This window comes from Biomphalaria glabrata, chromosome 18 (genome assembly GCF_947242115.1).
Source record: "Biomphalaria glabrata chromosome 18, xgBioGlab47.1, whole genome shotgun sequence".
NCBI lineage: Eukaryota > Metazoa > Mollusca > Gastropoda > Planorbidae > Biomphalaria > Biomphalaria glabrata.
The window spans coordinates 22,026,208-22,051,513 of NC_074728.1; the positions used below are offsets into that span (position 1 = coordinate 22,026,208).

Sequence of the window (25,306 nt, forward strand, 5' to 3'; positions counted from 1 at the left end):
AAAAGTTACTGTCCCAGACCGGACGAAGCTCAAAACATTCGGTATACTTTTCTTAGCTTGTGTTGCTTAATCTTTATTTTCCCTTATCGACTTCTTCAATGACGAATGACATAACAGGTATAACAGACCTGCCCGGACAGGCCCTCAGATGTCAATAATAATACTGTATTAATAGTACACTGGTTAATACACTGGTGTTAAATAATACAGATTGTCTTAAATCCACTCAAATATGTCAAGTTAGTATAAATAATAGATAACAGGTACAACGATACCTGCCCGGACGAAGACCATCGAAAAAATGGATTTTTTTGGGTCTTTTCTTCTATTGCTGTGGGGAAAAAGGGGGGGGGGTTGCGGCAGAGTGGAGGATTGTAAAAGGGGCCGCCGAGCCTAAAAGGTTGAGAACCGCCGCTGCTCTAGACTCTACAACAGCGGTTCTCAAGCTTTTTCTCGGCCAATCCTTTTTTTTTTTTTTTTTTTACAAATCCTCACCATGCGGCGACTTCAACCGTAATATTATTATCGGTCACAAGCATAAGAATCGCAATCCTAATGTTAATATCAAATATATATTGCAAAAAGTATATTTTTAATCACGAAACAATACGTAATTAAAAGAAAGTTATTAGGTGCCGGTCTGTGATTGCCAAACTTTTAACTACTAATAAATTAATCATATACGTTAAAATACAAGAAAAGTAATAATGTTCTCTCCCAAATTCAAAAGGTGCTAGTACTCCGTACCGATGTGTACCGTCACAAAAAAGCCCTGTATATATATATCCTTACAATTAAATTACAAATACATGAAATTGTATTTCTGACTTGCATTTTTTCTTTTTCTTATTCACCACATTCATGTTGCATATTTATCTGACAACTTGAAAAGCATGTCGAATCATTAGTATTCAGAATTTCCACTACTTCGTTGGAAAAGTCTGATCTTGCTTCTGTTTTACCAGGTCAGTTATTCTCGGGACGGTTTTTGCAAGATCACATCGAATGTCTTCTACATCGTCTTTTTTCTGTATTTTTGATTTGATGTCTTACATTCTAGAAAACTCCTTTCGCAAATAAATCTTGTTGGAAATGGATTTTGAAAAAGCGTAACATGGACAAATCAGGATATGATTGCAAACACTTGATCCAATTTTTGGTAACTGAAACTGAATGGAAATCTTTTTTTTTTTTGTTGCAAGGCTGTTAACGAGTTTAATTTATTATTTTTGTAAGTAAAGTAAAGCATTTCAGACCTTGTGGTCTATAGGGCAGATGATGTAAAGGTCATCTGTTTCTGTGGCCTACGGTTAACAAGGGTGTCATGTGGCCAGCACAACGACCAACCGCCTTTACTTTTCCCCAACTAATATCAGGTACCCATTAGAGCTGGGTGGACTCAGAGGCGCCCGAAGATCCCGAAATTAAAAATCCCAGCCTTCACCAGGATTCGAACCCCGGTTCGGAAGCCAAGCGCTTTACCGCTCAGCCACCGCGCCTCATTATTATTTTTTTGTAATGTCTCATTAACATCTTCCATTTTGACTTTGAATGGACTACAGGCAAGCCTTAGTTAAAGTAGATTTTGGAAAGTATGGGGATATTTCTCTGCAAGCATTAGCGCATGTTCGTTCACATAAATTATCATTTTATCCTAGTGTGGTGTTCAATGTCATATTTTCCCCCATAGAGAGCAGATAAAATGGCAGCATGTTTTGTCCAATTTTGTTTGCTAATCTGAAGTTTTATTTGGAAGGATCGGATTTTTTTTCAAACAAATCAAGGCGAGTTGCTTTTGATCCGTGACGCTGCTCATTGCTACTTGTAAATTTTGTGGCAGTGTCTTCAGTAATAATATTTGTCGATGAGTTCCCATGATTTTTGGAGACTCATGCTGTACCAAACGCTGAAATCTATACCAATATACTAGCTTGGAGTACCTGCTGAGTAGACTCTACAAATATTTTCCAAAGAGATTTTTTACTTTTCTAAAATTTGCACTAATTTACAAGAAATATTTATGTGGCAACAATGAAAATGTTGACAGTCATTCGGATTGATTTCTCTGCAGTATCTAGCCTCGAATGGCAATAATAAAAGTGTAACTTTCAATAGAAAAACTTTGCAGCTCAAGGAGCAGCGGTGGCTGAGCGGTAACGCGCTTAACTTCCAAACCGGGGGTCCCGGGTTCGAATGCTGGTGTCAATTGGGATTTTTAATTTCAGGATCTTTGGGCGCCTTTGAATCCACCCAACTCTAGTTTTAAGCGTTAGAAAAGACACACACGCACACACAAAAATCCATATTTTCGACGGCCTTGGGCAAATCGTCAATCGATCCCCATTGGGGTCGCGACGCACAGGTTGCTTATGTCACAAAGCTATTTTCGCAATTTTTTTAAAACTAACCTTCACGTCACCAAGGATATTTCCGATAGCTGTTTTAGTTTTAGACGTTAGAGGCTCGTAGTTTATTTTTAGGCCTATAGTCAGCCACTCCCTATGTTGGATTGTTGATATCAGTTTTGGATCCTAGACGTCAGTACAGGAGTCTTGGATTTGATGTTGACATAGAAGTTGATGTCTTCAAGTCATTGCCCGTGTCACGAAATTGTTGGCATCTTGTTAATGCTTCTTTTGGTATTTTGTCGATTTCGAAGCTAATCTGGAAATTAGGAAGTGATTCGGTAATTCGGAAGTGATCTTGCTACTGGAAATCCACTTCACAAGTTATTTCATCCAACATTGATAAAGGTGCTTATATTTTATTTATTATTGAATCAGGGGCGTAGTTAGGAATTTTTCATCATTTTTGGGGGACCGCTGACCTCTTTGGTGGCCCCTGCATTTTGCGAAATATTTAATGTTTAATGTAAAAAAAAAACCACTCATTTAAGCCCCCCCCCTCAAGTGGGGTCCTGAGTGGATTTTCAAATTCTCTCCCCCTCCTGCCCCACCCTAACTACGCCACTGTATTAAATATAATAATAATGCTATACTAATGCTTCATTATGAGATGACTATCTGGATTCTTTTTCACAAAGTCAGCTTATTTATTTTCTTCCCATAAGACGCTGCACAAGAAAAAAATCATAATAGTAAAATAAATAAAAGAAAAAAAAAGGATAAGTTTTAAAAAACACACAAAGTTTTATCTAAGGGAAAGAGCTGCGAGTTGTTGCCATTAATCTGAATCGGAAAACGCATTTTTCTCCTCTAAGCCTGAATTTAAAAGCTGAAAAGTGTGTCATTAAAGGTGTGTATAAAAATTCAAAAATCCTTTTTAGTTTTAATTACATCGTAATACACAATGACCTTTAGAACTAACAGAACATATATGCAACCTTTCGGATTGGTTGTCGTTTCTCAATAGCTCATTTTCGTATATCAAAAATGTTTCCCCAATGAGCTTGTGTAGACATGTTTTTAAAAATCATTCAGCCGTATCGTTCCCATGATACCCATTGCTGTGTCGTGAATGTGTTCTTTACTTCTGCGTGACTCCTTTATCTAAGGCCCAGGAATGCTCCCCGGAGAGGAAACTCTGGTGCTGCTGCAAAGCGGCTAAAACAACAAGGGGGTGGGGGGGGGGGAGTTCTGCAACTATATATCTAGGTCTATTACTAGCGGGCCTTCGAGTTGTTAAAAAGTTTCATTGTTCAATAGAGATAAATTGAGGTATTTTTTTTTTATTATTAATAGGGCCTTTTTGTTAACATAACTACAGTCTCCGCCACGACCCAGGGAACGCTCATGCCAAATTTTATAAAGACTTTTATTTTTTTTAAATATCTATTAGTAACATACATACATACATACATAGTCCTTACATTGTACTATATATATATCACACGCATGTATGTATTACATGTATGTATTATATCTGTTTATATATATATATATATATACATACTTCACGTATGAATGTTTATTGTTAACATTGTGTTTATGTGTATATGTTTGTTACTAGTATGTAGAGCTATTCCCCTTGGTAAGAAAGTGCATATCACAGTGTTGTGTGTAACCTCGTACTGTGAGGGTGTGTAAATAAATGGACTGTTGAATATGGCGTTCTAGTGTTGGTGTCGTCTGTAGTTATTAAGTGTAGCGTCTCTAGATTAACATTTATTGTATTTTCTATACAGTCGTTCACCCCTGCAACAGTAAATGTTAATTTTTAAGTCTTAAAAAAAAAGACAAAAACATTCTCCCAAAACTCACAGACTTTTTTAATAGACCGTTACATTTGTTGTGACACTTCTCTAGATTTTTTTTTTAGACTTAGTAGTCATGAAGATCTAGATCAATGGTTCTTAATTTTTAAAAATCTAATTACTTATTTCTATTGTTATAGGCCTAATTTTCTCCACAAAAAAATACACACACAGACAAGCATTTGCGTGGCCTCTTGAACATTAATACATAGGACGCAATCATTTTCTTTTTTGAAGTAACGTCTGTAATATATCAGATAAGATAATCTAGAGGAAACAAAGTTACACAAGGTCACAAAGACAGTTTGTGTGGAAACACAAACTCAAAATCGGCCCCCGAAGTGGTCCACCCAGGCAGGTAAAAAGGCAGGTTTCAATATTGTCAAAAAGAATATCAGAATGAAATTCTATCAAAGGCAAATGACAAAGAAGAATGGAGAAAGAAGGTTGACAGATCTTGTGTGGTGCTCCAACTGTCCAGCAGACTAAGGGAAAGGTGAAAAGGAATGTGAAGTTAAATGTGAACCTGGCCTAACTGATTTCATATTATGATTATCTTATTGATCTAATTGTTGTGTATAGGGTCAATCTCTTATTCAAAGTCTTTTTGTAAAAAAAAATAATTTTAAAAGATCTTTAGTTATGTGTCTTGTTATGTAGTTGTCCCCATGTAGGTCATGCGATAATATGAAAAACTTCTTATTAATTGTTGTTTTAAACTATGTTCCTCTTAAATGCATATTAAATAGAATTGTTCTCTTGGAAAAAAAATAGCAACCATTTTTGTTTGTAAATTTAGAAGTCAGTATGACAAAACTTACATAACTTAGCAATAGATGTGTAAAAAAAAAATTCTGACAAAAAATCTAAAAACCGTTTGCATAAATGTGTTTAAAATATGGCAAACTGTTATGTCCCTCACTAAAAAGACTCCTGTATTTGTTCCTATTAATAATGAATAGTTGTAAAAATGATGTATTTTTTTATGAAAAAACTGCTTGAATAGTTGATTTAAAAAATTAATTTTTCACTTTCAGAAAAGAAAAAAAGTAGCCGTTGCATCAGAACTTTCAAAGGTTTAAAATATCATGATTTGGATTTTAAATATCTTTTCTAGTTTACGAGATCTAAACGGGACAGACGGACGGAGGGATGGACGGACGGACTGACAGACATTCTACACAAAGCTAATAGCGTCTTTTCCCCTTTCGGGAGCCGCTAAAAACTAAATCAGTTGAATTTATAAGTTAACTTAAGTGTTCACAGTGGTTTTAAGCATCAAAGTATGACTTCCTTTTGTTTTTACAAAGCTTATATCAACTTATTCTGTCTGTCTAGTAGAAAGTGTGTACACCTTGTTTCTTCCACACCTGTTCTCAAATCAAGCTGAAACTGAGACATAAAACAATGAAAAAAAGTAATCAATGAGAGTCTTTAGAAATTAATTACTGGTAATTCATTATTGTGTTTAATAGCAACAAGGGAAACTAATACTTCGGTATTCAAAGATATGGCTAAACTTGTTGGGTTTAGTTCCCTTTAAAACAAATTATGAACGCTATTTCTCCCTCGTGTATTCTCCGATCAAGTTGATACTTTGTACAATTATTTATTGTAGCTAACAAAACATGAACCAGTTAACAAAAATACTTAATTACTTAATTAATTATTGGTACTTTATTATTATTATAATTATATGACTATGATTTATGATTGCTTTGATATCGAATAACTAATCCAGATCCACAAATCAAAGTGAATAACCATTTCCTTAATGTTGTTGACCGCTTTACTTACCTAGGCAGCACAGTGTCCAACGATACTTTACAGTCTAGAGCAAGAAACCGTTTCGCAAAGGCCAATGCACTTTTGGTCGCCTCAGACTGAGAGTATGGCGGATAGGTCTCTTTATCTAGCAACAAAAATAATGTCAATGTTTATAAAGCAGCGGTTCTCAATATACTCTTGTATGGCTCTGATGTCTGGGTTCCTATCAAAGACATTTAATGCTCCTCGAACGCTTCCATCAAAGGTGCCTTCGCCTCACGATGGGCATACGCTGGCAAGGCTACATTACAAATGACTATGTTCTTCTAGAGGCCGGTGTGGGCCGTATAGAAGCACTAATTACCATTCGACAGCTGCGTTGGGTTGGACACCTATCCTTCATGGGCGACGACCGCATGCCAAAGGCGACCCTCTTTGGCGAGCTTAAAGGAAAACGGCGTAACGGCTTACCACATAAGCGTTGTAAAGATCAATTTGCGTAGTCATGTGAAACACTGCATTTATCCTTAATCTTCGGAATCTAAGACATTGTCATTATTAGGGCTAAATTTAGATTTTTCAAATCCTGGTGTCCACTGGGTTTTTGAATTTTGGGATCTTTGAGCGCCTCTAATGGGTACCTGACATTAGTTCGGGCAAAATAAATGCGGTTGGTCGTTGTGCTGGCCACATGACACCCTTGTCAACGGTGGGCCACAAAAAAAACAGGTCATCTTCTGCCCTATAGACCACAAGGTCTGAATGGGGAACTTACTCTACTTCAAGTATTAGAAGGTTGACCATGGCTAACACGAGATGGTGAGTATCTGGTCAATTTGTTCAGTGAATGTTTATGAGGGTATAGGAGGAGTATAAGATTTTAAGTCAATTGGTGACTGGACTAGAAGAAAAAGAGCGTTTGGGTTTCAGATTTGAGAGAGTCGAGAGTTGTTAGAGCAGGAAATTCCCTATCAAAGATAGTCAGTGTTGGACGATGTACTTAGGTATTTTTGTTTGAATTGATGATGATCGACAAGACGAATCTTGTAAATAAGTTTATATAGTTTAAGGAAGTGTTTTAATTTGCGACATCCATGTGTTACATCTCTTTTGGTAAAGATTGAGATATTCCTGTCGTCAAAAAGATTGAACTGGGGTTCAGAGTTGCTCGTTACTGATCCAACCCTCTAAACAACGACCTTCACAACCATCCAGTGCAAATCCTAAAAATAGAGAGATGACATGTTTTTTTCTCACTCCTTCGGTAACCTACCCTGGTTAGATGATGTCTGAAAAAGAATTCTGAACAGAGGTGCTAGCTCTTTGCTTAATTTTATGAGCAATCTAGCAGTATTGCCATCAGCTAGTCCTACACACAAACACACTCTTTCACGCAGCTATTTCTTATTTTATGGAAAAGAAAGAAAACATGTTTTTTTAAAAAAAAAAACCGCATTCTATTATTCTTTATGCAACTCAACATTTTTTTTCCTGCTGACGTCATTTCGGGGAAATACCGAATAATAAATACAAAGGTTTTATAGAAAGAGTGATTTTTCGCGAATTTCGTCGTTCAGACTGCGAATTTATCAAAACCGTTTCTTTGCGAGAATCTAAGAGGTAAATGGAATACGCGAATCCGTTCGGCGGTTCCATAGATCTATTTAACTATCGTTTCTCATCTTTTTTATTTGGGTTTAGGTAATTTACATAAATGTTGTCTTTTACAGCATTTAAAGAAGTCTTTTTTTTTTTCTATAGGTAGAGCCACGCACTATTCAAGTCGAACAAAAAATGACTGAGATATTTAGTAATGGTAGGTACAAAAGTCATTAATGAAAACGTAAACACTTATTAAGTGACTGTAATAAACTAAAATGTGCATGTAGCGACAGGTTCATGATTGTATGGTTGTATATATATATATATATATATATATATATATATATATATATATATATATATATATATGTATGTGTGTGTCTGTGTGTGTGTGTCTGTGTGTGTGTCTGTGTGTGTGTCTGTGTGTGTGTGTGTGTGTGTACACACGTACGTAGGAAATCGTTCTTATGTTCTGACCCTTCAGGGGAGGTATCCCTGAAAATCTTATTTTTGTTATTTTGTTATTTCTAAAGCTAGGCCTTTGAAATTTGTTATGGTAACATATAATGATATTCTAAAATAAATAATGCTTACAAAAATTTTTTTGAATGATGGTAACGGCGGCCATATTGTTTATTGTATACAATTTAAAACTCTGAATTTTGTAGAAACTATAGATCAGAAATACATGAAATTGAATTAAAAGATAAGAAAAAAGGATCCTCTAAATTGGTACAACCTCAGAATTAAAGATTTAAGTATGTTAAAAGTTTTACAAATTTTTGAATTTTTAATATTTTTTAGACCTAAAAAAAACAGGATAAATATTAATTAAAAATACTTTAAAAAAAGTAAATAAAATATTGAAAAAAACAACATTGTACGAGTAAAGTAAATGATGTCCTTAAGAAGTGTTTCAAATTTCATCAAAATCTATCAAGTAGTTTAGGAGAAATTCTGAGAAAAATGACTTTAAAGTATAAATTTTATTAAGATTTTGTCTCATAGCCCTTACAAAAACATAAAAAAAAAAACATGTTTTAGACACAGATTTAAGCAATAAAAATGATTGTAATGTAAAGAAAAATGATTGATCTACTTAATTATGTTATTAGTTAAAAATCGATATCCTAGACCTAAAACTCAATTTTCTCTAGGGATACCTCCCCTTCATTCTTTTGGAACCCTAGAAAAGTGTCACCACCTCAAAGTTGGTGCCATAGAGTAGAAACCCTAATTCTGTATTGTATATGTTAATTCCATATTGTGAATCTTATTCACAACCCATGTTGCACTAAGGTGAACACTTTTGACCTTAGGTGAACCAGAGAGTTAAAGGCAGTCAGTCCACATAGAGATCTCGTAGCAAGCACTTGTATTGAGTGACTTAAGATATAAGCAGTAGAATTAGATGTTTAAAGTAGTTGGTTATAGAATAAGTACTAAGTTGTGATATTCGTATATTACTGTTGGATTAATACTGACCATTCCTGGGTCGAATTGTATGGTGTATTCACTATGTGGTGTTATATTAAATTTATTGTGTCTGCTACACCCAGCGTCATTTCATTATTCAGTGATTTGTAACAAGAACCCAATGTCACTACCACGCCTACATTGATAACCACAGCCACATTCATACTATATAAAATAAACCGGTGACAAAAAGTAATTCCTGGAGTTAGTGGAAAGTTTGTAGACACCCTGCCATTGCCATCTAGGAGGTCTGGCCGAGCGATGGAAGCTCACCAAGCGGGTCTAAGGGTTATACAACATGCACTGTAGATACCCCAGAATATGCATTTTGTTGGTCTTCAATATCGGAAATAGTGCTTGGCGGTTGGTGAAGCTCCCAGCACTTCCCCAGATCCCTTTGCTGGCGAGGGCGGGAGAGTCTACAATTTTCCCACTAACTCCAGGAAGAACCTATTCTAGGGTACAATAAATGCCTTCCGAAAGAAAGAAGGGTCAGAATGTAATAAAGATTAAATATATACATACACACACACATATGTATTTTTATTGGGGGGGGGGTCCCCCCCCCAAAAAAAAATAATCCTGACTTCGCCTATGCTATCTAACGTTATATTTGCAATGAGTAATGAATTCTATTGCTCGTGAATTTACATACAAAGTGCATTCTTAGCCTTTATAAACAAATAGATGTTTTCTTTTAATTTTAGTAGTTGGTTTATCTGGAAAAAAAAAGTTAACCAATATTTATATTTGTTGTGAACATTTCTTGTAGATTTTATAAATATATTTGACTTAGTGAATCGGCATAAGTTGAATAAGACCCCTTTCTAGAGAGAATTAGGTCACTTAAAAGCTTGAAACTAAAAAAAATAGATAGGTTTGAAACCTTCTATTCTAGTGAGTACTTCACTGGCACAGTGGTTAGTGTAATGGTTGGAGGAGAGTTGAGCTTGAAATCAAGTTATACAACATTTGAAAAGAATAGAATGCGTCTAAAAAGCTGACACGATAACTTTAACCCTTAAAGTGCTGAACTGTTTCACAATGAGCGCATACACAATTCTGATGTTAACCACACGCGTTATAAGGGTTAACACATACATCTCCTCCTTTCTCCACACCATCAGATAGTTTCATAAATAAAAGCAAAAATGGCGCTAAACAAAATTAGTGAAAATATTTTAAATCACACAGAATTATTATTGTTAGTCTAGACTCATTACAAATTTAAGTGATACAATTATACTTGATATAAGTATTTCAAAAACAACTTCTCGTTTTATCTTTCAGATGGACAGAATGGTGTCTTTTGTTTCGCTACTTGGAACGTACGTTCTATTCAATGCACAAAAAGTTTCGTAAATGTTTCATCTGTTATAGACAAAAGTAACGCTGATATAGTCTGCCTGCAAGAAACAAAATTTGGGTACAATAAACCTTTTGAAATCAATAACTATAAGTATGTTTTGAAACACGAGACACAAAAAATGCCATACGGGATGGGATTTGCCATTAGAAAGTCCCTTTGGCTGAATATAACTGTAGATCCAAATCCATCTGAAAGATTGTGCTCACTTTCTTTAAAAACGGCTTGGGGAAACATACACATTATAAATGTATACGCCCCTTCAGAGGTAAAAAGAGAAAAGGAAAAAGAAGAAGAACTGAAAAGAGAAAAAGATGAATTTTATCGTCAACTGAAGGAGAAATTCATGGTTCTTCCAGACTCCGACTACGTTTTCCTTCTTGGGGATTTCAACGCGCAAGTTGGAAGAAACCATTCGTCATGGTCGACCTGCATTGGAGAATTTGGTTTGAGACAAATGAATGACAATGGACAAAGGTTGCTAGAGTTTTGTAGTTGTCACAAATTGTGTGTCACTAATACGTACTACGAAGGACCTGACGAAAATAAATATACATGGATACACCATAATCCAAAAGCTTCAAATATTCAAATAGATTTGTGTCTTATTCGTCATGAGCATTTGAAAACACTGATTGAGACTAAATCAATACCGATGGATAAAAAAGATCATTTGATGGTTACTTGTCACGTCAATCTGTCATCACAAAATGAAATAAAGCCCTTCTTTTATGAACCCCTATTGAACTTTCTAATTGACCAATGTCAATACTTAGACCATGGAACTATACTAATGGAACACCAGCTTCGAGATTTTATGATCAGAGTGCCGTCGCGCATCTTTTTTCGCGCACCATACCAATTTGAAAAATCGATGAGGATGCCAAAGAAGAAATTTACTCCGAGAGCCACTTGGATTGACCTTCATTGAGAGTAAAACTTCCCCACACTATATTTTATTAGATCTGTAAAAACTTTATCCATTTTCTGACTATCTGATAAAATAGATACAATTTCCCTGAATAATGGATCGTCACAAAAGATTTTTTTTTAAGGCCACTTCATTAAAATAGGTATTTCCAGTACTTCCTCATTTGGGTATTTTACACAAAATCTGGATTTTTTTTATGTACACTCATTTTTATCATCTGTCCCGCGCAACCAAACCATCCACTTTTCCCTGTCACCAATGTTCTTAACAAGATATCAAGAGAGAGAGGCTGGTCCATTATTTGCGTAGTCCAGCCAGCTTTTTTTTTTTTTGACAACCTTTTTTCGTTCTCTCTCATGAAGGATATGTTTTGAAAATTAGTCTTACAAAATACAATTCCAAACCAACTCATGCAGTTATCGTCTTTTCACAGTATTGAGGAGTCATCCTTTTTGCTAGCCAGAGTGTTAATTGGCAAAAGTGAAAAATTCATTTTCTTTAATTTTTTAAAGTAAATATTCATAACTATATCTTTTATATAATAATATATTTTTAAAATAATAATCTTTTATATAGACATGCTTTAATAGATCTAATAAATGATTAACTCGGACCTACCAATATGGGTATATAAATACTTAAATCTGGGTATTTAAAATTTCGAATGCGAATTTTTAAAAAACCGGACTTATATTGATCTAGATCTCTTGTATAATATCTAGAATAATATAGATCTACAACACCTAGTCCTAGACTAAAGTTAAAGACTAAGGTCTAGATTTATTTAACGTTTAAAAAAAAATCAATAGATCTAATATAGACAGTCATGAGATCCACTCTATTTTATCTAGATCTAGACCATACATGAGATCAATAATTGTCAATATGAATATTTATAGATCTAGTCCTAGATTCTAGATCTATCGATCATCTATGATCTATAGTCTGTCTATAGCTATACTTACTATTATAGGCCTACACTTTTACAGTATATGAGTATACTCATACGAGTCATACTGGCTATACTATAGTATAGACACTATAGTTAGTATAGTTAATACTTTTTAATAGTAGATCTATAATCTATCAATTCTATCTAAATTATTCTAAATCTAGACTTCACTTTCACATCACATTCAGTCATTCACACGATTATTGATACAGACAGTGAATGAAACGAATGCAGTGGTTATACTGATTATACTTAAAGTGACGATACTACTTATAGATCTACCAGTTGATAAACATCATCATCATAGATAATAATCTACATCTATAATCATAGTGCCCTTTATTTAGTTAATTTAGTCAATATAGCCAAGTCAAGGTAGTGGAACGTAAACTCGAAGGTTTAATACAATATGGTATGAGACTATGAGTTAGTATAAGATCTAATTATTTTGTTACTTTGTATGTGACAGTATGTCAATGTCTCAATTAAAATAATTAATATCACCAGCCATATCATTTTAAATATTTAAAAAGTAGACATAGATTTTTATTATATTATAAATAGATAGATTAGATCTACATATAATTTTACAAACTTTAGAAATGATTGATTTTATTTTTTTATTGATAAGCCTTCTAGACTAGATCTAGCATCTCTAGCTAGACTCTAACATGTAGATTGTAGATCTTTGAATTGGATCGATATTCACCTTCCTAAATTGTCTCTAAAGTCTATAGCTGATTTGAGAGGCCCAACGAGGCAAGACGAGTCTATTAGTACTCTGTCTCTTGATCTATCTAGTAGGCCAACTAAGCTAGTGCATTAGCCATAGTGTAGTCAAATCTTGACAACTAGTCTTCTAGATCTAAGCTTCTAGAATAATTGGATCTAGATCCAGTTTAGATTTAGAGTATAAAAGTTTTTACTACCTAAAATACTAAATCTACTGATCTAAATTCTAGATATATAGATCCAGTTCAGATTAGGATATAAAAATATTCCACTAGCTAAAATTCTAAATCTACTGATCTATACTTAATATTTTAGATATTATATGACATCTATCTACAAAAATTATTATTAAGATATAATTATAGATTCTAGACTAGTTATATATGTACATAAAATATATAAATAAAAGATAAAATTTATGCAGGCCTAGGTCCCATAAATTTATAATTGATCCAGATCAATCAGTAAAAGTTACCTTCGATTGGCAGTTTTACCCAATCTAATCTATACAAGACAATTTATAATCCATGCCTTGCCTACACCCCATATATATTAGTTTACATTCCATTCCATACCCAGACCCATGAGTTCATGAAATAATAAATGATGTGGTGTCAAGTTGGATCTATCCCCTGAAATTCAGTACTTTAATATAAAACTCACATATCTAGTTAATTATTTGCTGACACTCTGATAAACTTGGACTTGTGTGATACATATATGTTTCTTATCAGATTTAATTAATGAAGTTTTGGTGCATTTTAACCAGTAATAAGGCTACAAAAGTAGCATCAGGTGTATTCTAACCATTGGTATTTTTCCTGGCAACATTTCTATTCTAGTCTGTGATAAATTATAAATAAATAAAAATGTTTGTAATGTTTCAGTTCTTAACAAGTAGAACCATGGCAACCAGTTCTGATGATGTACCAGAATGGCTCAAGGATCATACTTATACTACTTCTACTCTCTGGGCATCCATTCAATATTTAATGTAAGTACTACTATACAATTTTTATTTTAGTTATCTAATAGATGTTTTATGAATTGTGTGATTTTCATGGTCAAGCAACATCCAAATATCTGGGATGGAATTTAACATTTTTCTCTAAGTTTTTTTATTTTTTATTTATAACACTCTTAAGCACATTCATCTTTCATGAATGCCTAATATACCTTGGCTGTTGTGCAGGCCATTCCTTTACAATAAACTGTTAGATGAAATTAGGCAAAATTGTCTGATAATTTGTATGTTTGATACAACGTTTTCAATTTAATAATATTATTTTTTTATTGTAATGTTTTCAAAAGAAATTAACCAATATGCCTAATTGTATAATTACAGTTATGTTTGGAAATGCAAGAAAAAGGCATGCATTCCTGAAAAGTCAATGATTGGTTGCACCTCTTAAAGGTAAGGTACTGTAATTTTTCCCATGTACTTTTCTCATAAGCTGAAGTACTTGTATTTTTGAAAAACTAGTTTTCCATGAAAATGTAAATCATAATATATGTTATAGTTGCTTTTAGATGAGTGCAATGTCCATCAAATTAAATGAATATCTGCCTTCACCTTTAGTAATAATTCATAACTATTAAGGTCAGGGCCATGTCTACACATTAACGCAGTAGCTCCTTTTAGGTACAGACTATTTTTAGAATGGCAAAATTATATAATTATACTTAATAACATATATACGTTTAGCATGGTCAACACATATGTCACACATATTTTTCTTTTTTTTAAATCCTTTTATTTATTTTTATAACTAGATAACTTTCTGTTATGAGAAAAGATGAGATTCTTGGACTCCTGCATAGCACCACCAGAAAGGAAAATCCCATCATGTTGCAAAATAAAAGTCTTGGACCAATTTTAATTTAAGATATATATATTATGCTGTAAGATACATATTTATGTATATCCTGTCATTCAGCCAACAGGTTTGGATTTAGTATTTCTTTAAATCTGTGTGATATTGTACTTGAAAACTATTAATCTGAGCCCCATTAAAACAAGAGGGAGTGCAGTGGATGAGTGGTAAGGGAAATTTTACTTTTTTAAAATTAAAATAAGAATCTAACAAAAGTAAACATATAAAATATGGTGCATTCTCCTTAAAACTAAAATCTGGTGCAAAGGTTTAAAATGTTGGCAAAAAAAAAGCAACATCAATTGAATATTCTTAATTCCCTTTGCAAAACTTACTGAGAAGAACATGCATGTTGTTCCCTCATAAGTTTCTTGACAGAGGAAATCTTGTTTATATTAGATTTGAAGTAAGCAAATTAAGAAAAAAATTATAATCATTATTTCAAATGGTTGTATCTAAACCTTATGAATTATTTTTCAGTTATAAGTATATTGAAATGAATGGATAATCATGAAATTGTTAAATAATTGCTGCTATCATTCCATTGACTAAAGAACCATAATTTTTTTTAAAATTAATTTCAAAATTAATTAATTAATTAATTTTCAAGCAGAGTTCACATAGATCTTGAGTGAAATTTTTCTTTTTTTTGACTAATGCTTCAATTTTATTGTATCATTAGTTTTTTATTTTTATTACCCAGAATATTTTAAAAATGAGTACACTATTTTCATGTAATAATGTAACTTGGTATTCACACATCAAAATACGCTATAATCTTTAGGCCATATAGATTTGTATAAATATAAATTAACTTGCTTAAATACATTATAAATGTATATTGTTTGTATAAGAATAAAGTTTTTCTGTAGACAATTATTGTTCAAGATTTGTTGATGCTCCTGCTTAATAAATTATATACACAGGTCATTAGTTTTAACACACTACTGACACAAGAAAAACTGGTCGCCCCCACTTCCATTACATAGATGTAATAAAACGTGACCTCAAATCAGTGAACATCAATACTGACAATTGGGAAGACATAGCTTTAGACCGCAACAGATGGAGAGACAGTGACCAAGAAAGCTATGGACAGTGAAAGTACATAGGTCTCAGCTCAGGAAGAAAAACGTACAATCCGAAAAACGGCCAGCTCCTCTACCACCGAAGCAAAAACCACCTTAACCTGTGCTATCTGTGGATGGGAGTGTCTCTCCGAAATAGGGCTCCACAGCCACATGAGGAAGTGTGCTCTGAGATGAAACCTTAGTCTTTCTATTTCTACGACTGAAGGAGGCCAATGATGATGATACAGGTCATTAGTTTTAACACGTCTGATAATAAATGACAGTACAAGTTATTGAATGAAAATTTGTCATTATTTCAGGTGCTTTAGGCCTACATCAATGTGAGGTACCAGTACTTTGATTGTGTCATATAACAATTTAAAGCAACATTTTGAAATGAATAATGTGTAGAATTGACAGTAAATACATTTAAGTGATGGGCTGTGATCTGCATGAATTGAATTTGTGTTTTTGATCTTTACTTCAAGTAAATGTTAATGAACAATTAATTTTTAATGAATAAATAATTTAAAAATAAATACAAAGAAACCATAAACATCTACTTTATTTTAATAATTTTTTTTCATCAGAACAGAATTTCCAACTTTGCATTCTTAAAATAAAATATAATTTATTTAGAGTAGAGTCAGAACACAAAATCATAGTTTTGAAATTAAGTAAATTAAGCTGTCACAGATTACATTATAGAATTGTTTGTACATTTCACTTTTGAAAGTAATATAAGCCCTCGACATGAGTCTCGGGATTTAATCCTCAAATTTAGACACTTGACATTCAAGTCAGGATTTACCCAAGGGATGTAATTAGTATGTTTAAAATCTATTGGTTGATTTGAATTTAAACAAAGACATTTTTGAAAAGAGTTAGCGCCAGAGAATTGGCGGTAGTAAGAAAGTAAAGTCAGTCGATAATATTAAGTCCTTGTAGATAGACACGTTTCTAAGAGCTCTGTTTAAAAAGCATTTTGTGATATGTTTCATGCTCATTGATTTATAATTTGTACATAAGCTGTACTTACGTTATATTTAAATAAAGTTCCAGAGTTTTGTTTTATCAAAAGAATCATCAAGTGTAATTCTAGATCTTCATTTTTTGTTAACTATTGAATTCAAGTAAAATCCCCGGCATCACAACACATCGTAACATCGTGCATGTTGTTACATCTGGCACTAGTGTTGTGACATAAGCTAAGCTGTGATCTCTTATAAACATTTGTATATAGACTACACACAATTTAATTATTATTTTTCATCAAATTGCAGGAACTAGTACATGTACTTATGCATATTTGACAATAAAAAACCTTAGTCAATGAAATAGTAATACTAGTAAATGAGATAAAAGTAAACTAAATATCATCAATGCTATTGAAGCCACACTTGTTTCTTTTTATCTTGTTTGGTGGACTGCAATTAAAGTTGCTATTAATTTTACTGATTGTCTTAGCTGAAATGCCAGTGTCGTCTCTTTGAATCCTAAGCTTATTTTCTTGGTTACTGGAAGTCCAGATGTTTGGAGTTTCATTTTAAACACCTATATATTCCGAAATGGCCTTCCGATAGGTAAAACCTATTTGCCTAACATGTCATATGCACATAAAGAGGTACCACAGAAATGCTTTAAAGACAAGCTTAGGCGCCAACTTGCTTTAACTGACATAGAATAAGAGAGCACCTGATTGCATACAGCTTCAGAGCGAGACAGCTGGAGGTCACTTACAAAGGTGTGGTATACACCAATGAAAATTAATTGCCGAGGGTAGACGGCAAAAAGAAAAAAAAAACAACTGATTCTACCACAGGTGGACAATGGTTATGCCTGTGCTCAGTGTGGCATAATATGTAGGTCACAGCTGGGGCTGAGTAGCCACTGGAAACATAGCATTCCTCATAAGTCTTCGGAATCAAAGACAAGCCTATCATTTTTGTAGAATAGTTTGTAGCTTCTGTAAATGCATGAAATGCCGTCACAAATGACACAAGTCCTCTGTGAGTTTGATGGATTATAAACATCTTACTTCTTTGCCTTATATTAAATGGTCCTTCTGTCTGTTCCACTATTATAGGTTTATCTAAATATCATTGATATATCGTAACATGTCATCAAAATAAAAACTAGAATCTCTGCAACTGGTTTACAAGTCAGAAGTCATCAATAACACTTGCCATTTAAAAAAAAAACAACAATTTAGATTACTGATTAGTCAAATTAGTGACTGATTATTCGATTCATTTTAGGCCTATATTTTTTTAATGTGAATATATAATGATCCTTTACACTTTGTGACTTTACTAGTAGATCTATACTTTGGAGTAGACTTGTTTGTTGAGCTAAAATCGGAAGTACACATTGAATTTTACTGTGATCTAGTAATCATCTAGTCAAATGTAGTGATCTACTAGTACTAGAACTCCTATCTGTCATATCGTGATCAGTAGGTGGCTGAAGTTTTATAAATCTATTCCATGACAAAAACCCTGGCTAGATTTAGATCTAGTGGTCTAGACATCTAGATCTAACTAGAATTAAACTAGAAAACTGAATTAGAGAAGTAGCTTTCTGGATCTAGAACTAGAATCTATATATTACTAATATTAGATCTAGTTGCGTCAAACGCTTAATTTTTGGTTGTTGTTTTTAATAAATGCACATAAAATACATTGTATTTTGGCAATAAAAATACCCAGTTGGTAGTCAAGTAATTCTAATAATTAATTAATGAATGACTCTATCAGTATTTGTTTTAGATCTATCAGATTCATATGACTTATTATTTATACTTATTTTATATCATTCGTCCAAGAAAATCTAGCTCTAGATCTATTTCATTTTAGATTAGGCTATAGTTGTTTTGTTGTGTTTTTTTTTTTTTTTGTCATTTTATTTAGGCTACAATATTATCAAGATTAACTTTTTCTCTGTTTCCCACGAGACGTGTATGCCTATAGCCTAGTCCTTTCGATAATAAAAAAAAAACGATTAGAAATGCGTAGCTTGGAGTGTCAAAACTGTATAAGGCCTCCTATTTTTATTTCGTGCAATTTAGTATATCGTAACAAATACGCATTTGGCGGAACGGTAGACAGGTCTTCATCCAGATTTAGTGTAAATAAACCAAACACAGAAACACTGAAAGATTGTATTTTCGGAATTTAGATTCTATTTTTTGGAAAATAAGTGGCATTTTATGGGGTGATCGAAAAAAACAACTTTTGTGACTATCTCTTATTCAGGGAAATTGTATCTATTTTATCAGATAGTCAGAAAATGGATAAAGTTTTTACAGATCTAATAAAATATAGTGTGGGGAAGTTTTACTCCCAATGAAGGTCAATCCAAGTGGCTCTCGGAGTAAATTTCTTCTTTGGCATCCTCATCGATTTTTCAAAATGGTATGGTGCGCGAAAAAGATGCGCGACGGCACTTCGACTCTCTTTGTCTTTGTAAAAAACTCGAAGCTGGTGTTCCATTAGTATAGTTCCATGCTTAGACACAGACGAAGCTGAAGAAATTGAATTTCTTTGGGAAACAATTCGTGAACAACTATTTGATTCATCGAAGATATATGATTCTCAAAATTATTTACACGGATTAAAAAACTTTAAAGTAATGTTACAGGATTTAAAACTCAATATCGAGACAGACATACAAGAAAATCCGTTAACACTGAAAGATCTTGAAAAAATAGTCCGAAGCTTAGTAAGAAATATTATCTCTGTTCGGCTTTTTCATGGGGCATCTGGTCAACCTCAAAACGTATCTTCTATTACAATTACCGCACTGACACGTAACAAGTTAATAGATTTATACAAAACTTTATCTACCAAAAATAAAGATGATAGACCTTTAGAACTTTGGGAGAACTTTCAAGCTATTATTTTTAAAGGAAATGACATCATAAGCAAAATCAAAGATAAACTCTTTAAAACCGAAACTGACGCGGAAAATGAACAAAAGTTTCAGGATCTAAAAGTTTCCATAACGAAACTATTTTCAATGTGCTCAGCTTTAGGTTACTGTCCATTGGAAATATCTTTCGTTAGAGCAGTGATGATTTACAACAAAGATGTCAAAGCCAGTGTGAAGGACATCTGCTTTGGTCTAAGATGCATTTATGCAATTGGTCAAGTTTACTATGATAGTATCATCGCTGGACTGAAAGAATTTCGTCCGCAAAGCGAGAAACAGTCTCGGTACACCTTAATGGAATGTTGTTCGAAAAACGAAATTTTGTTTTCTATAAACCTGTTGCAAGAGACTTTTAGAACAGAGGAAATTTGTATTGGCTTTTTTACTATTTCTACTTTAGATCTAATTGAAAATAATCTCTTTAAACAATTGTTTCATCAAACAATCATCAAGATGCGTCTTCCAAGACACATAGATAAATGTTTATTCTCTATACTTGTTGCTCCATTATGCACTGACTGTCTTGCAGCACATCAAGAGCATACAATCCAAGACACAGAGAAATCTTGTTGTGGCTTGGATTTCATTCTTACACGATTTGTGTGGTACTATATTAACTATAGATTTGTAAGCTTTAATGATCAGACTTGTCTCTTATTAAATAAAAGAACACCAGAATTAGAAATACCTGGATATAGGTTTTATCAGCATGCTGTAATACCCTCTGATGATTTCAATTACTTGGCGAAATATTTGAAAAATCTCAGAGAAGCTTGCGAAGAAATCGGCCTTACTGTTGTAGTTTCAAAATGTTTGGCTTTAAATCAAGGCGTTGAATATAACGAAATCTCGCAAGTAAATTTTCTTGATGTAATATTTACATTTGATCATTCACAAAATGAAGAAGTGGAAAACAGAATGAATAAGGCATGTACATTCATGAGACCACGCTTATATCCAAAACGAAATCAATTAGCTAATGTTCAAACTAATAAGCAGCTCCTATGTGACGTTATGCTTAAACTTATAAGAAACATAGAAGTGTTTACTTTAAATAGTAAACTTGAACAGCAACTGGAGGACTGTTTCAAACGTCGTGCCGATTCGATTAATGAAAGACCTTTGGACATGTTAAAGATCCTCAGACAAACACGCCGAACTTTTTACAAGCAATACGCTTATTATGTTGGACCAGATGACAAGATGATTCTGTTCAGAGAAATGATCAATTTAAAGCCGTTGAAACGAGGCAGGCCTCCAAGGTCTTTTAAAATCCAAAATTTAGAGGATAATAAAAGAAGAAAGGTTTCGTCCGACTAAGCCAAAAGATGGCCATATTTCCCATGTTCTATGTGGCGAACAATGTCGCTCCGGAATAGGACTTTAGATCAATAGGATGATGTACTCTAAGAATTCATTGAGAACAAAAAATACGACCAACAAGAACAAGAAAGCGAATTCTCAATAGAGAGACGATTTCACTTTTATTACTCAAGTTTTCTTTTGTATAAAATTCTCTTATTAGCTTTGCAACTCTTCATCCGTTCAGTACTAGCTGAATGGTCAAAGAGTTAAAACTCTGGCTTGACCGTTATAATTTTTCAATATATAACAATCTTAAATTTATATTTGGCACACGTTTGCAGCGGGAATTCCCGCATTCGACTTAAATGTTTCCTTGTATACAGAATAGTGTCGAAGAATTAATAGACATTGATAAACATTTTGCGCACCATCTTCTGTAGAAATCAGCTGGACTGTTAATAGTTACTCTAGGCTGGGCACGTACCCCGCATGGGGGACGCACGTATGCCAAAAGTCTTTTTTGGTGAGTCTAAAAGGTGGTCGAGGTAACAGATGTGTCTTACGGAAACGCTTTAAAGACCAGCTAGCCTTAGCTGACATAGAAGAGAGAACCTGGCTGCGTGCGTCTTCAGAAGGCCGCGGAATATACATTTGAGACCAAAAGAAAATCCGCGGGACAGACGCAGAAGGAGAAAAGAATATCTTAACCGACCACCGGCGGACGATGGTTATGCTTTACCTCGAAGTGGCAAAGTATGTAGGTCACAGCTAGGGCTGAGTTGTCACAGGAAATACTGCATTCGGATTCGAAGACAGGCCTTATTATTATAGAAGACCTTGAGGATGCAAAGCTTAATGAAAAGAACTTTTGCAGTATGGAAGGAATGCAAGGAATAGATTGAATGAGAGATTATAGACCAGCATCCGCTACATAGATGAAAGGATTTTTATTTTTTCTAGTTTTTACCTATTTTTGTATAGTATGTCACCTTATTATTATAATTTTGACAGATCATCCGCTTGCATCGTTAAATGGCATGATCCAGTGGCTTCACTAGGGATTTGTCATAATTTGGGGGCCTATGAGGAAGCTTGACCTCTTTAGGGGCCCCTGCATTTTAACATTCGACAGTATAAGATAACGGCGAAATTTTTAATATTTAATGTAAAAAAAAAAATTCACACACTCATTGGGGGACCACCTCAAGTGGAGGCCCGGGGAATTGTCTAATTCTCTCCCATCCCCACAACATAGCTACGCCACTGGCATGATCCTTATTAGCTCAATGACTGAATGAGACTGAAACTAATGAAGCTGCAGTCGCAATATAGTATTGAACCATATTGTTAATATATTGTTATAAACTTGGTGGTGGCACAGAGAGGGGTAGTGGTGTGTGTGTAGTCAGTCGACGCAAATCGCCCCAGGCCAGCGCTAGACGAGCGGTCAACCGTGACGAGGTACGACTGTCAGCCGAGTCGTGTCAACAGGACGGTTCGGGAAGGATCGCAGCGTCACGAGAGTTGTAGTCACCTGACCACCTAGAAACGTCGAGCGGCGTTCTGTCCGGTTCGAGAAGGCCAGTACTTATCTATAAATATATAACCCTATATAAAGAGCGGAGGTGTCGCAGTCAAGACGGTTCACGACAGAAGGTACAGAAAGCGGGTTTACGACAGGAGTTCAGAACACGGTCGACTACAGCACAGTTCAACGGTGTGGTCCTGTACGGAGCATTACGACGGTTCAGTGCGGAGTACTGTCAAGTACAGTTGAGACGAACGGCGTCTTGATCTTGGTCTGTGATCGAGTCCGACACAACGAGCCCAAGTGTGTGAAGTCAGTCCCGAACTGTTGAACCCAGTGCAAGCCCGGAACGAGACGGAGGGACCAGTGCAAGACTTGATACGGCGGAGAGATATTTGTTATCGCAGAGCTATTTGTACTGTTCCACGTGCTGCCAATTGTACAGTATTGGCTGTTATTTATGGACATTAAACCTTTACGTTATTTTGGAGCCCTGACTTGTCAAGTTCTTTAAGTTGGTGGTGTATGGTGCAGTTTGCAGAGAGCCTGGATAGTGAGATTCGTAACAATATTAATATTTAAATAGTATGGTACCCCAGTCAAGTTTCATTATGATATTTTAGTGTTTTTTTTTAATGCTATAAATGATTGTATTTTATGATGTTTTGATTAAATTGTTTTATTATTTAGTGAATTATTTAGTGAATTATTTAGTGAATTATGTAGTGAATTATGTTAGTTTTATTTTAGTACTTTGATATATTGGTTTTCATTAATGCATTCTTTATAATACAACTTAATTCATATATAGCAAAGTGGGTGTATATAGTGACGCAGGGATGATTAACATATACTTTTCTCAAGATTGTTTGAAATATTCACACGACTATATGAGATTTTACATGGCAGTATAATTGCTTTCATATGAATCTATGACTTACAGCTTTTTAAATTACAGTTTGGCTGCTTCCACATGACTTTGACTGCTTTTATATGACTGTAAGACTGGTTTCACTTGACTAAAAGATTATAACAGGAATGCTTGTACATGACTGTAAGTCTGTTTTGACGTGACATTAACATTGGATAACATTGATAGTTTAAAGGATAAGGTTCTATTTTATTTGCTGTTATATTTTAGATTTTGAAATGCCATGTTAGAGACTGTTGTATTACTGTAGAGCAGCGGTTCTCAACCTTTTTAGTTCCGCGATCACTTTTGTTTCAATTTTGAACTATGCGGCGACCCACAACAGTAACGTTATCTATGTTTTCGTTAATGTTGTAGAGATCCAGTTTCATGGGTTGTTCATTTCTCTTATCTTATACTCTACAATAACACGATGGCGTAGTACTAATTACATACGGATGTGCTTTTTAATAACATAGAAACAATATCAATGATCAATACAAGGTCGCCACACTTTGTCATCAGTGTATATATAACAATGAGATGCCCCTGTACCTTAGCGAACTGATTACTCCGTATGTCCCCCAGAGAGCCCTGCGATCAATGGACTCAACGCTTTTAGTAGTGCCACGTTTCTCCCTCAAAAGCTACGGTCTGCGTGCTTTTTCAGTTCACGGACCAAAGGTTTGGAACTCACTCCCCATTGATCTCAGACAGACAACATGCTACACCACTTTTAAGAAGAACATTAAGACCTACTTGTTTAAAACTTTTTTAGATTAACTGTTAATCTAGCTCACGTCTTTGTGTATGTAATGTTGTTACAGCGCCTTGAGCCTACATTTTGTTTGTTAACAGCGCTTTATAAATAAAATTATTATTATTATTAATGATTCGGCAATGGCGCAATGTTGAATTTAGCCGCGCCGTTGGATGGACAGTAATTGAAACTGTTACAAATGTTAATGCTGTGACGATTAAAATGGCTGAAAATAATTTATCATCGAATGACAATGCTAGTAAACAAAATAGTACCTATCAATTTTTTTTTTTGGTTTAACAGTGTACTGGAGTTCCTACAGTTTGGGTCTTAAACGTCCGCTGGAAAATTGGCATTGGACCCCAAATGGATAATGGTCCACAGGTTGAGAACCCCTGCTATAGAGTATATGTTTATGTATAAAAAAAAGGAGCGTTTGAATATTTCGTAATTACTAAAGAGGAGAAGAGGTATGACGGATATGGTCTGGTATGTTGAGGACGAGTACGTACGTCTCCTGCCAAAGTTTAAAAAAAAAAAAATTCCGAAAGCTCCACTCATACACAACCGCCTGTCCAAAGCGCATTTGGTCACCATCGAATGAAAGTATTGTGAAATAGGTCTTTGCTGAGCGTCTATAAAGCAAAAGGTTTCGACCACCATTTGTATGGCTGTGTGACCTGGGGTTCTTTAACTCTTTCTTTCCTAATTGACGATGCCAACGTTGATTTGCCCCCCCCCCCCCTTAAACTAAATTCATTTTTGGATTTGTAAACTTTAGTTTGTGTTGTGTAAAAAGAGCATGCATTCTCCTGTCATTCGATACCAAATCTAACATTTTCTGATAACAAACAACAAAGTTATTGACGTTTAATCATAACAGGATAGCG

At 34.3% G+C, this 25,306-nt stretch overlaps 1 protein-coding gene across 3 annotated transcripts; it reads left to right on the plus strand.

Annotated features, from left to right (window-relative positions):
- Window positions 1-2,458: 2,458 nt before the first annotated feature.
- On the plus strand, window positions 2,459-15,789 carry LOC106074045 (craniofacial development protein 2-like). 3 transcript variants are annotated; one of them, XM_056017335.1, is made up of 6 exons: window positions 2,459-2,753; window positions 7,742-7,796; window positions 10,349-12,719; window positions 13,927-14,033; window positions 14,385-14,453; window positions 14,813-15,789. In XM_056017335.1, exons 2-3 carry the CDS (start codon window positions 7,775-7,777, stop codon window positions 11,353-11,355), a joined length of 1,029 nt encoding a protein of 342 aa, XP_055873310.1. In that variant the 5' UTR covers window positions 2,459-2,753; window positions 7,742-7,774; the 3' UTR covers window positions 11,356-12,719; window positions 13,927-14,033; window positions 14,385-14,453; window positions 14,813-15,789. The 3 variants fall into 3 exon arrangements, with proteins under 3 accessions (XP_055873310.1, XP_055873309.1, XP_055873311.1); XM_056017334.1 differs by having other exon boundaries at window positions 10,349-12,704; XM_056017336.1 differs by lacking the exon at window positions 2,459-2,753 and adding an exon at window positions 3,577-3,677 and having other exon boundaries at window positions 10,349-12,704.
- Window positions 15,790-25,306: the final 9,517 nt, after the last annotated feature.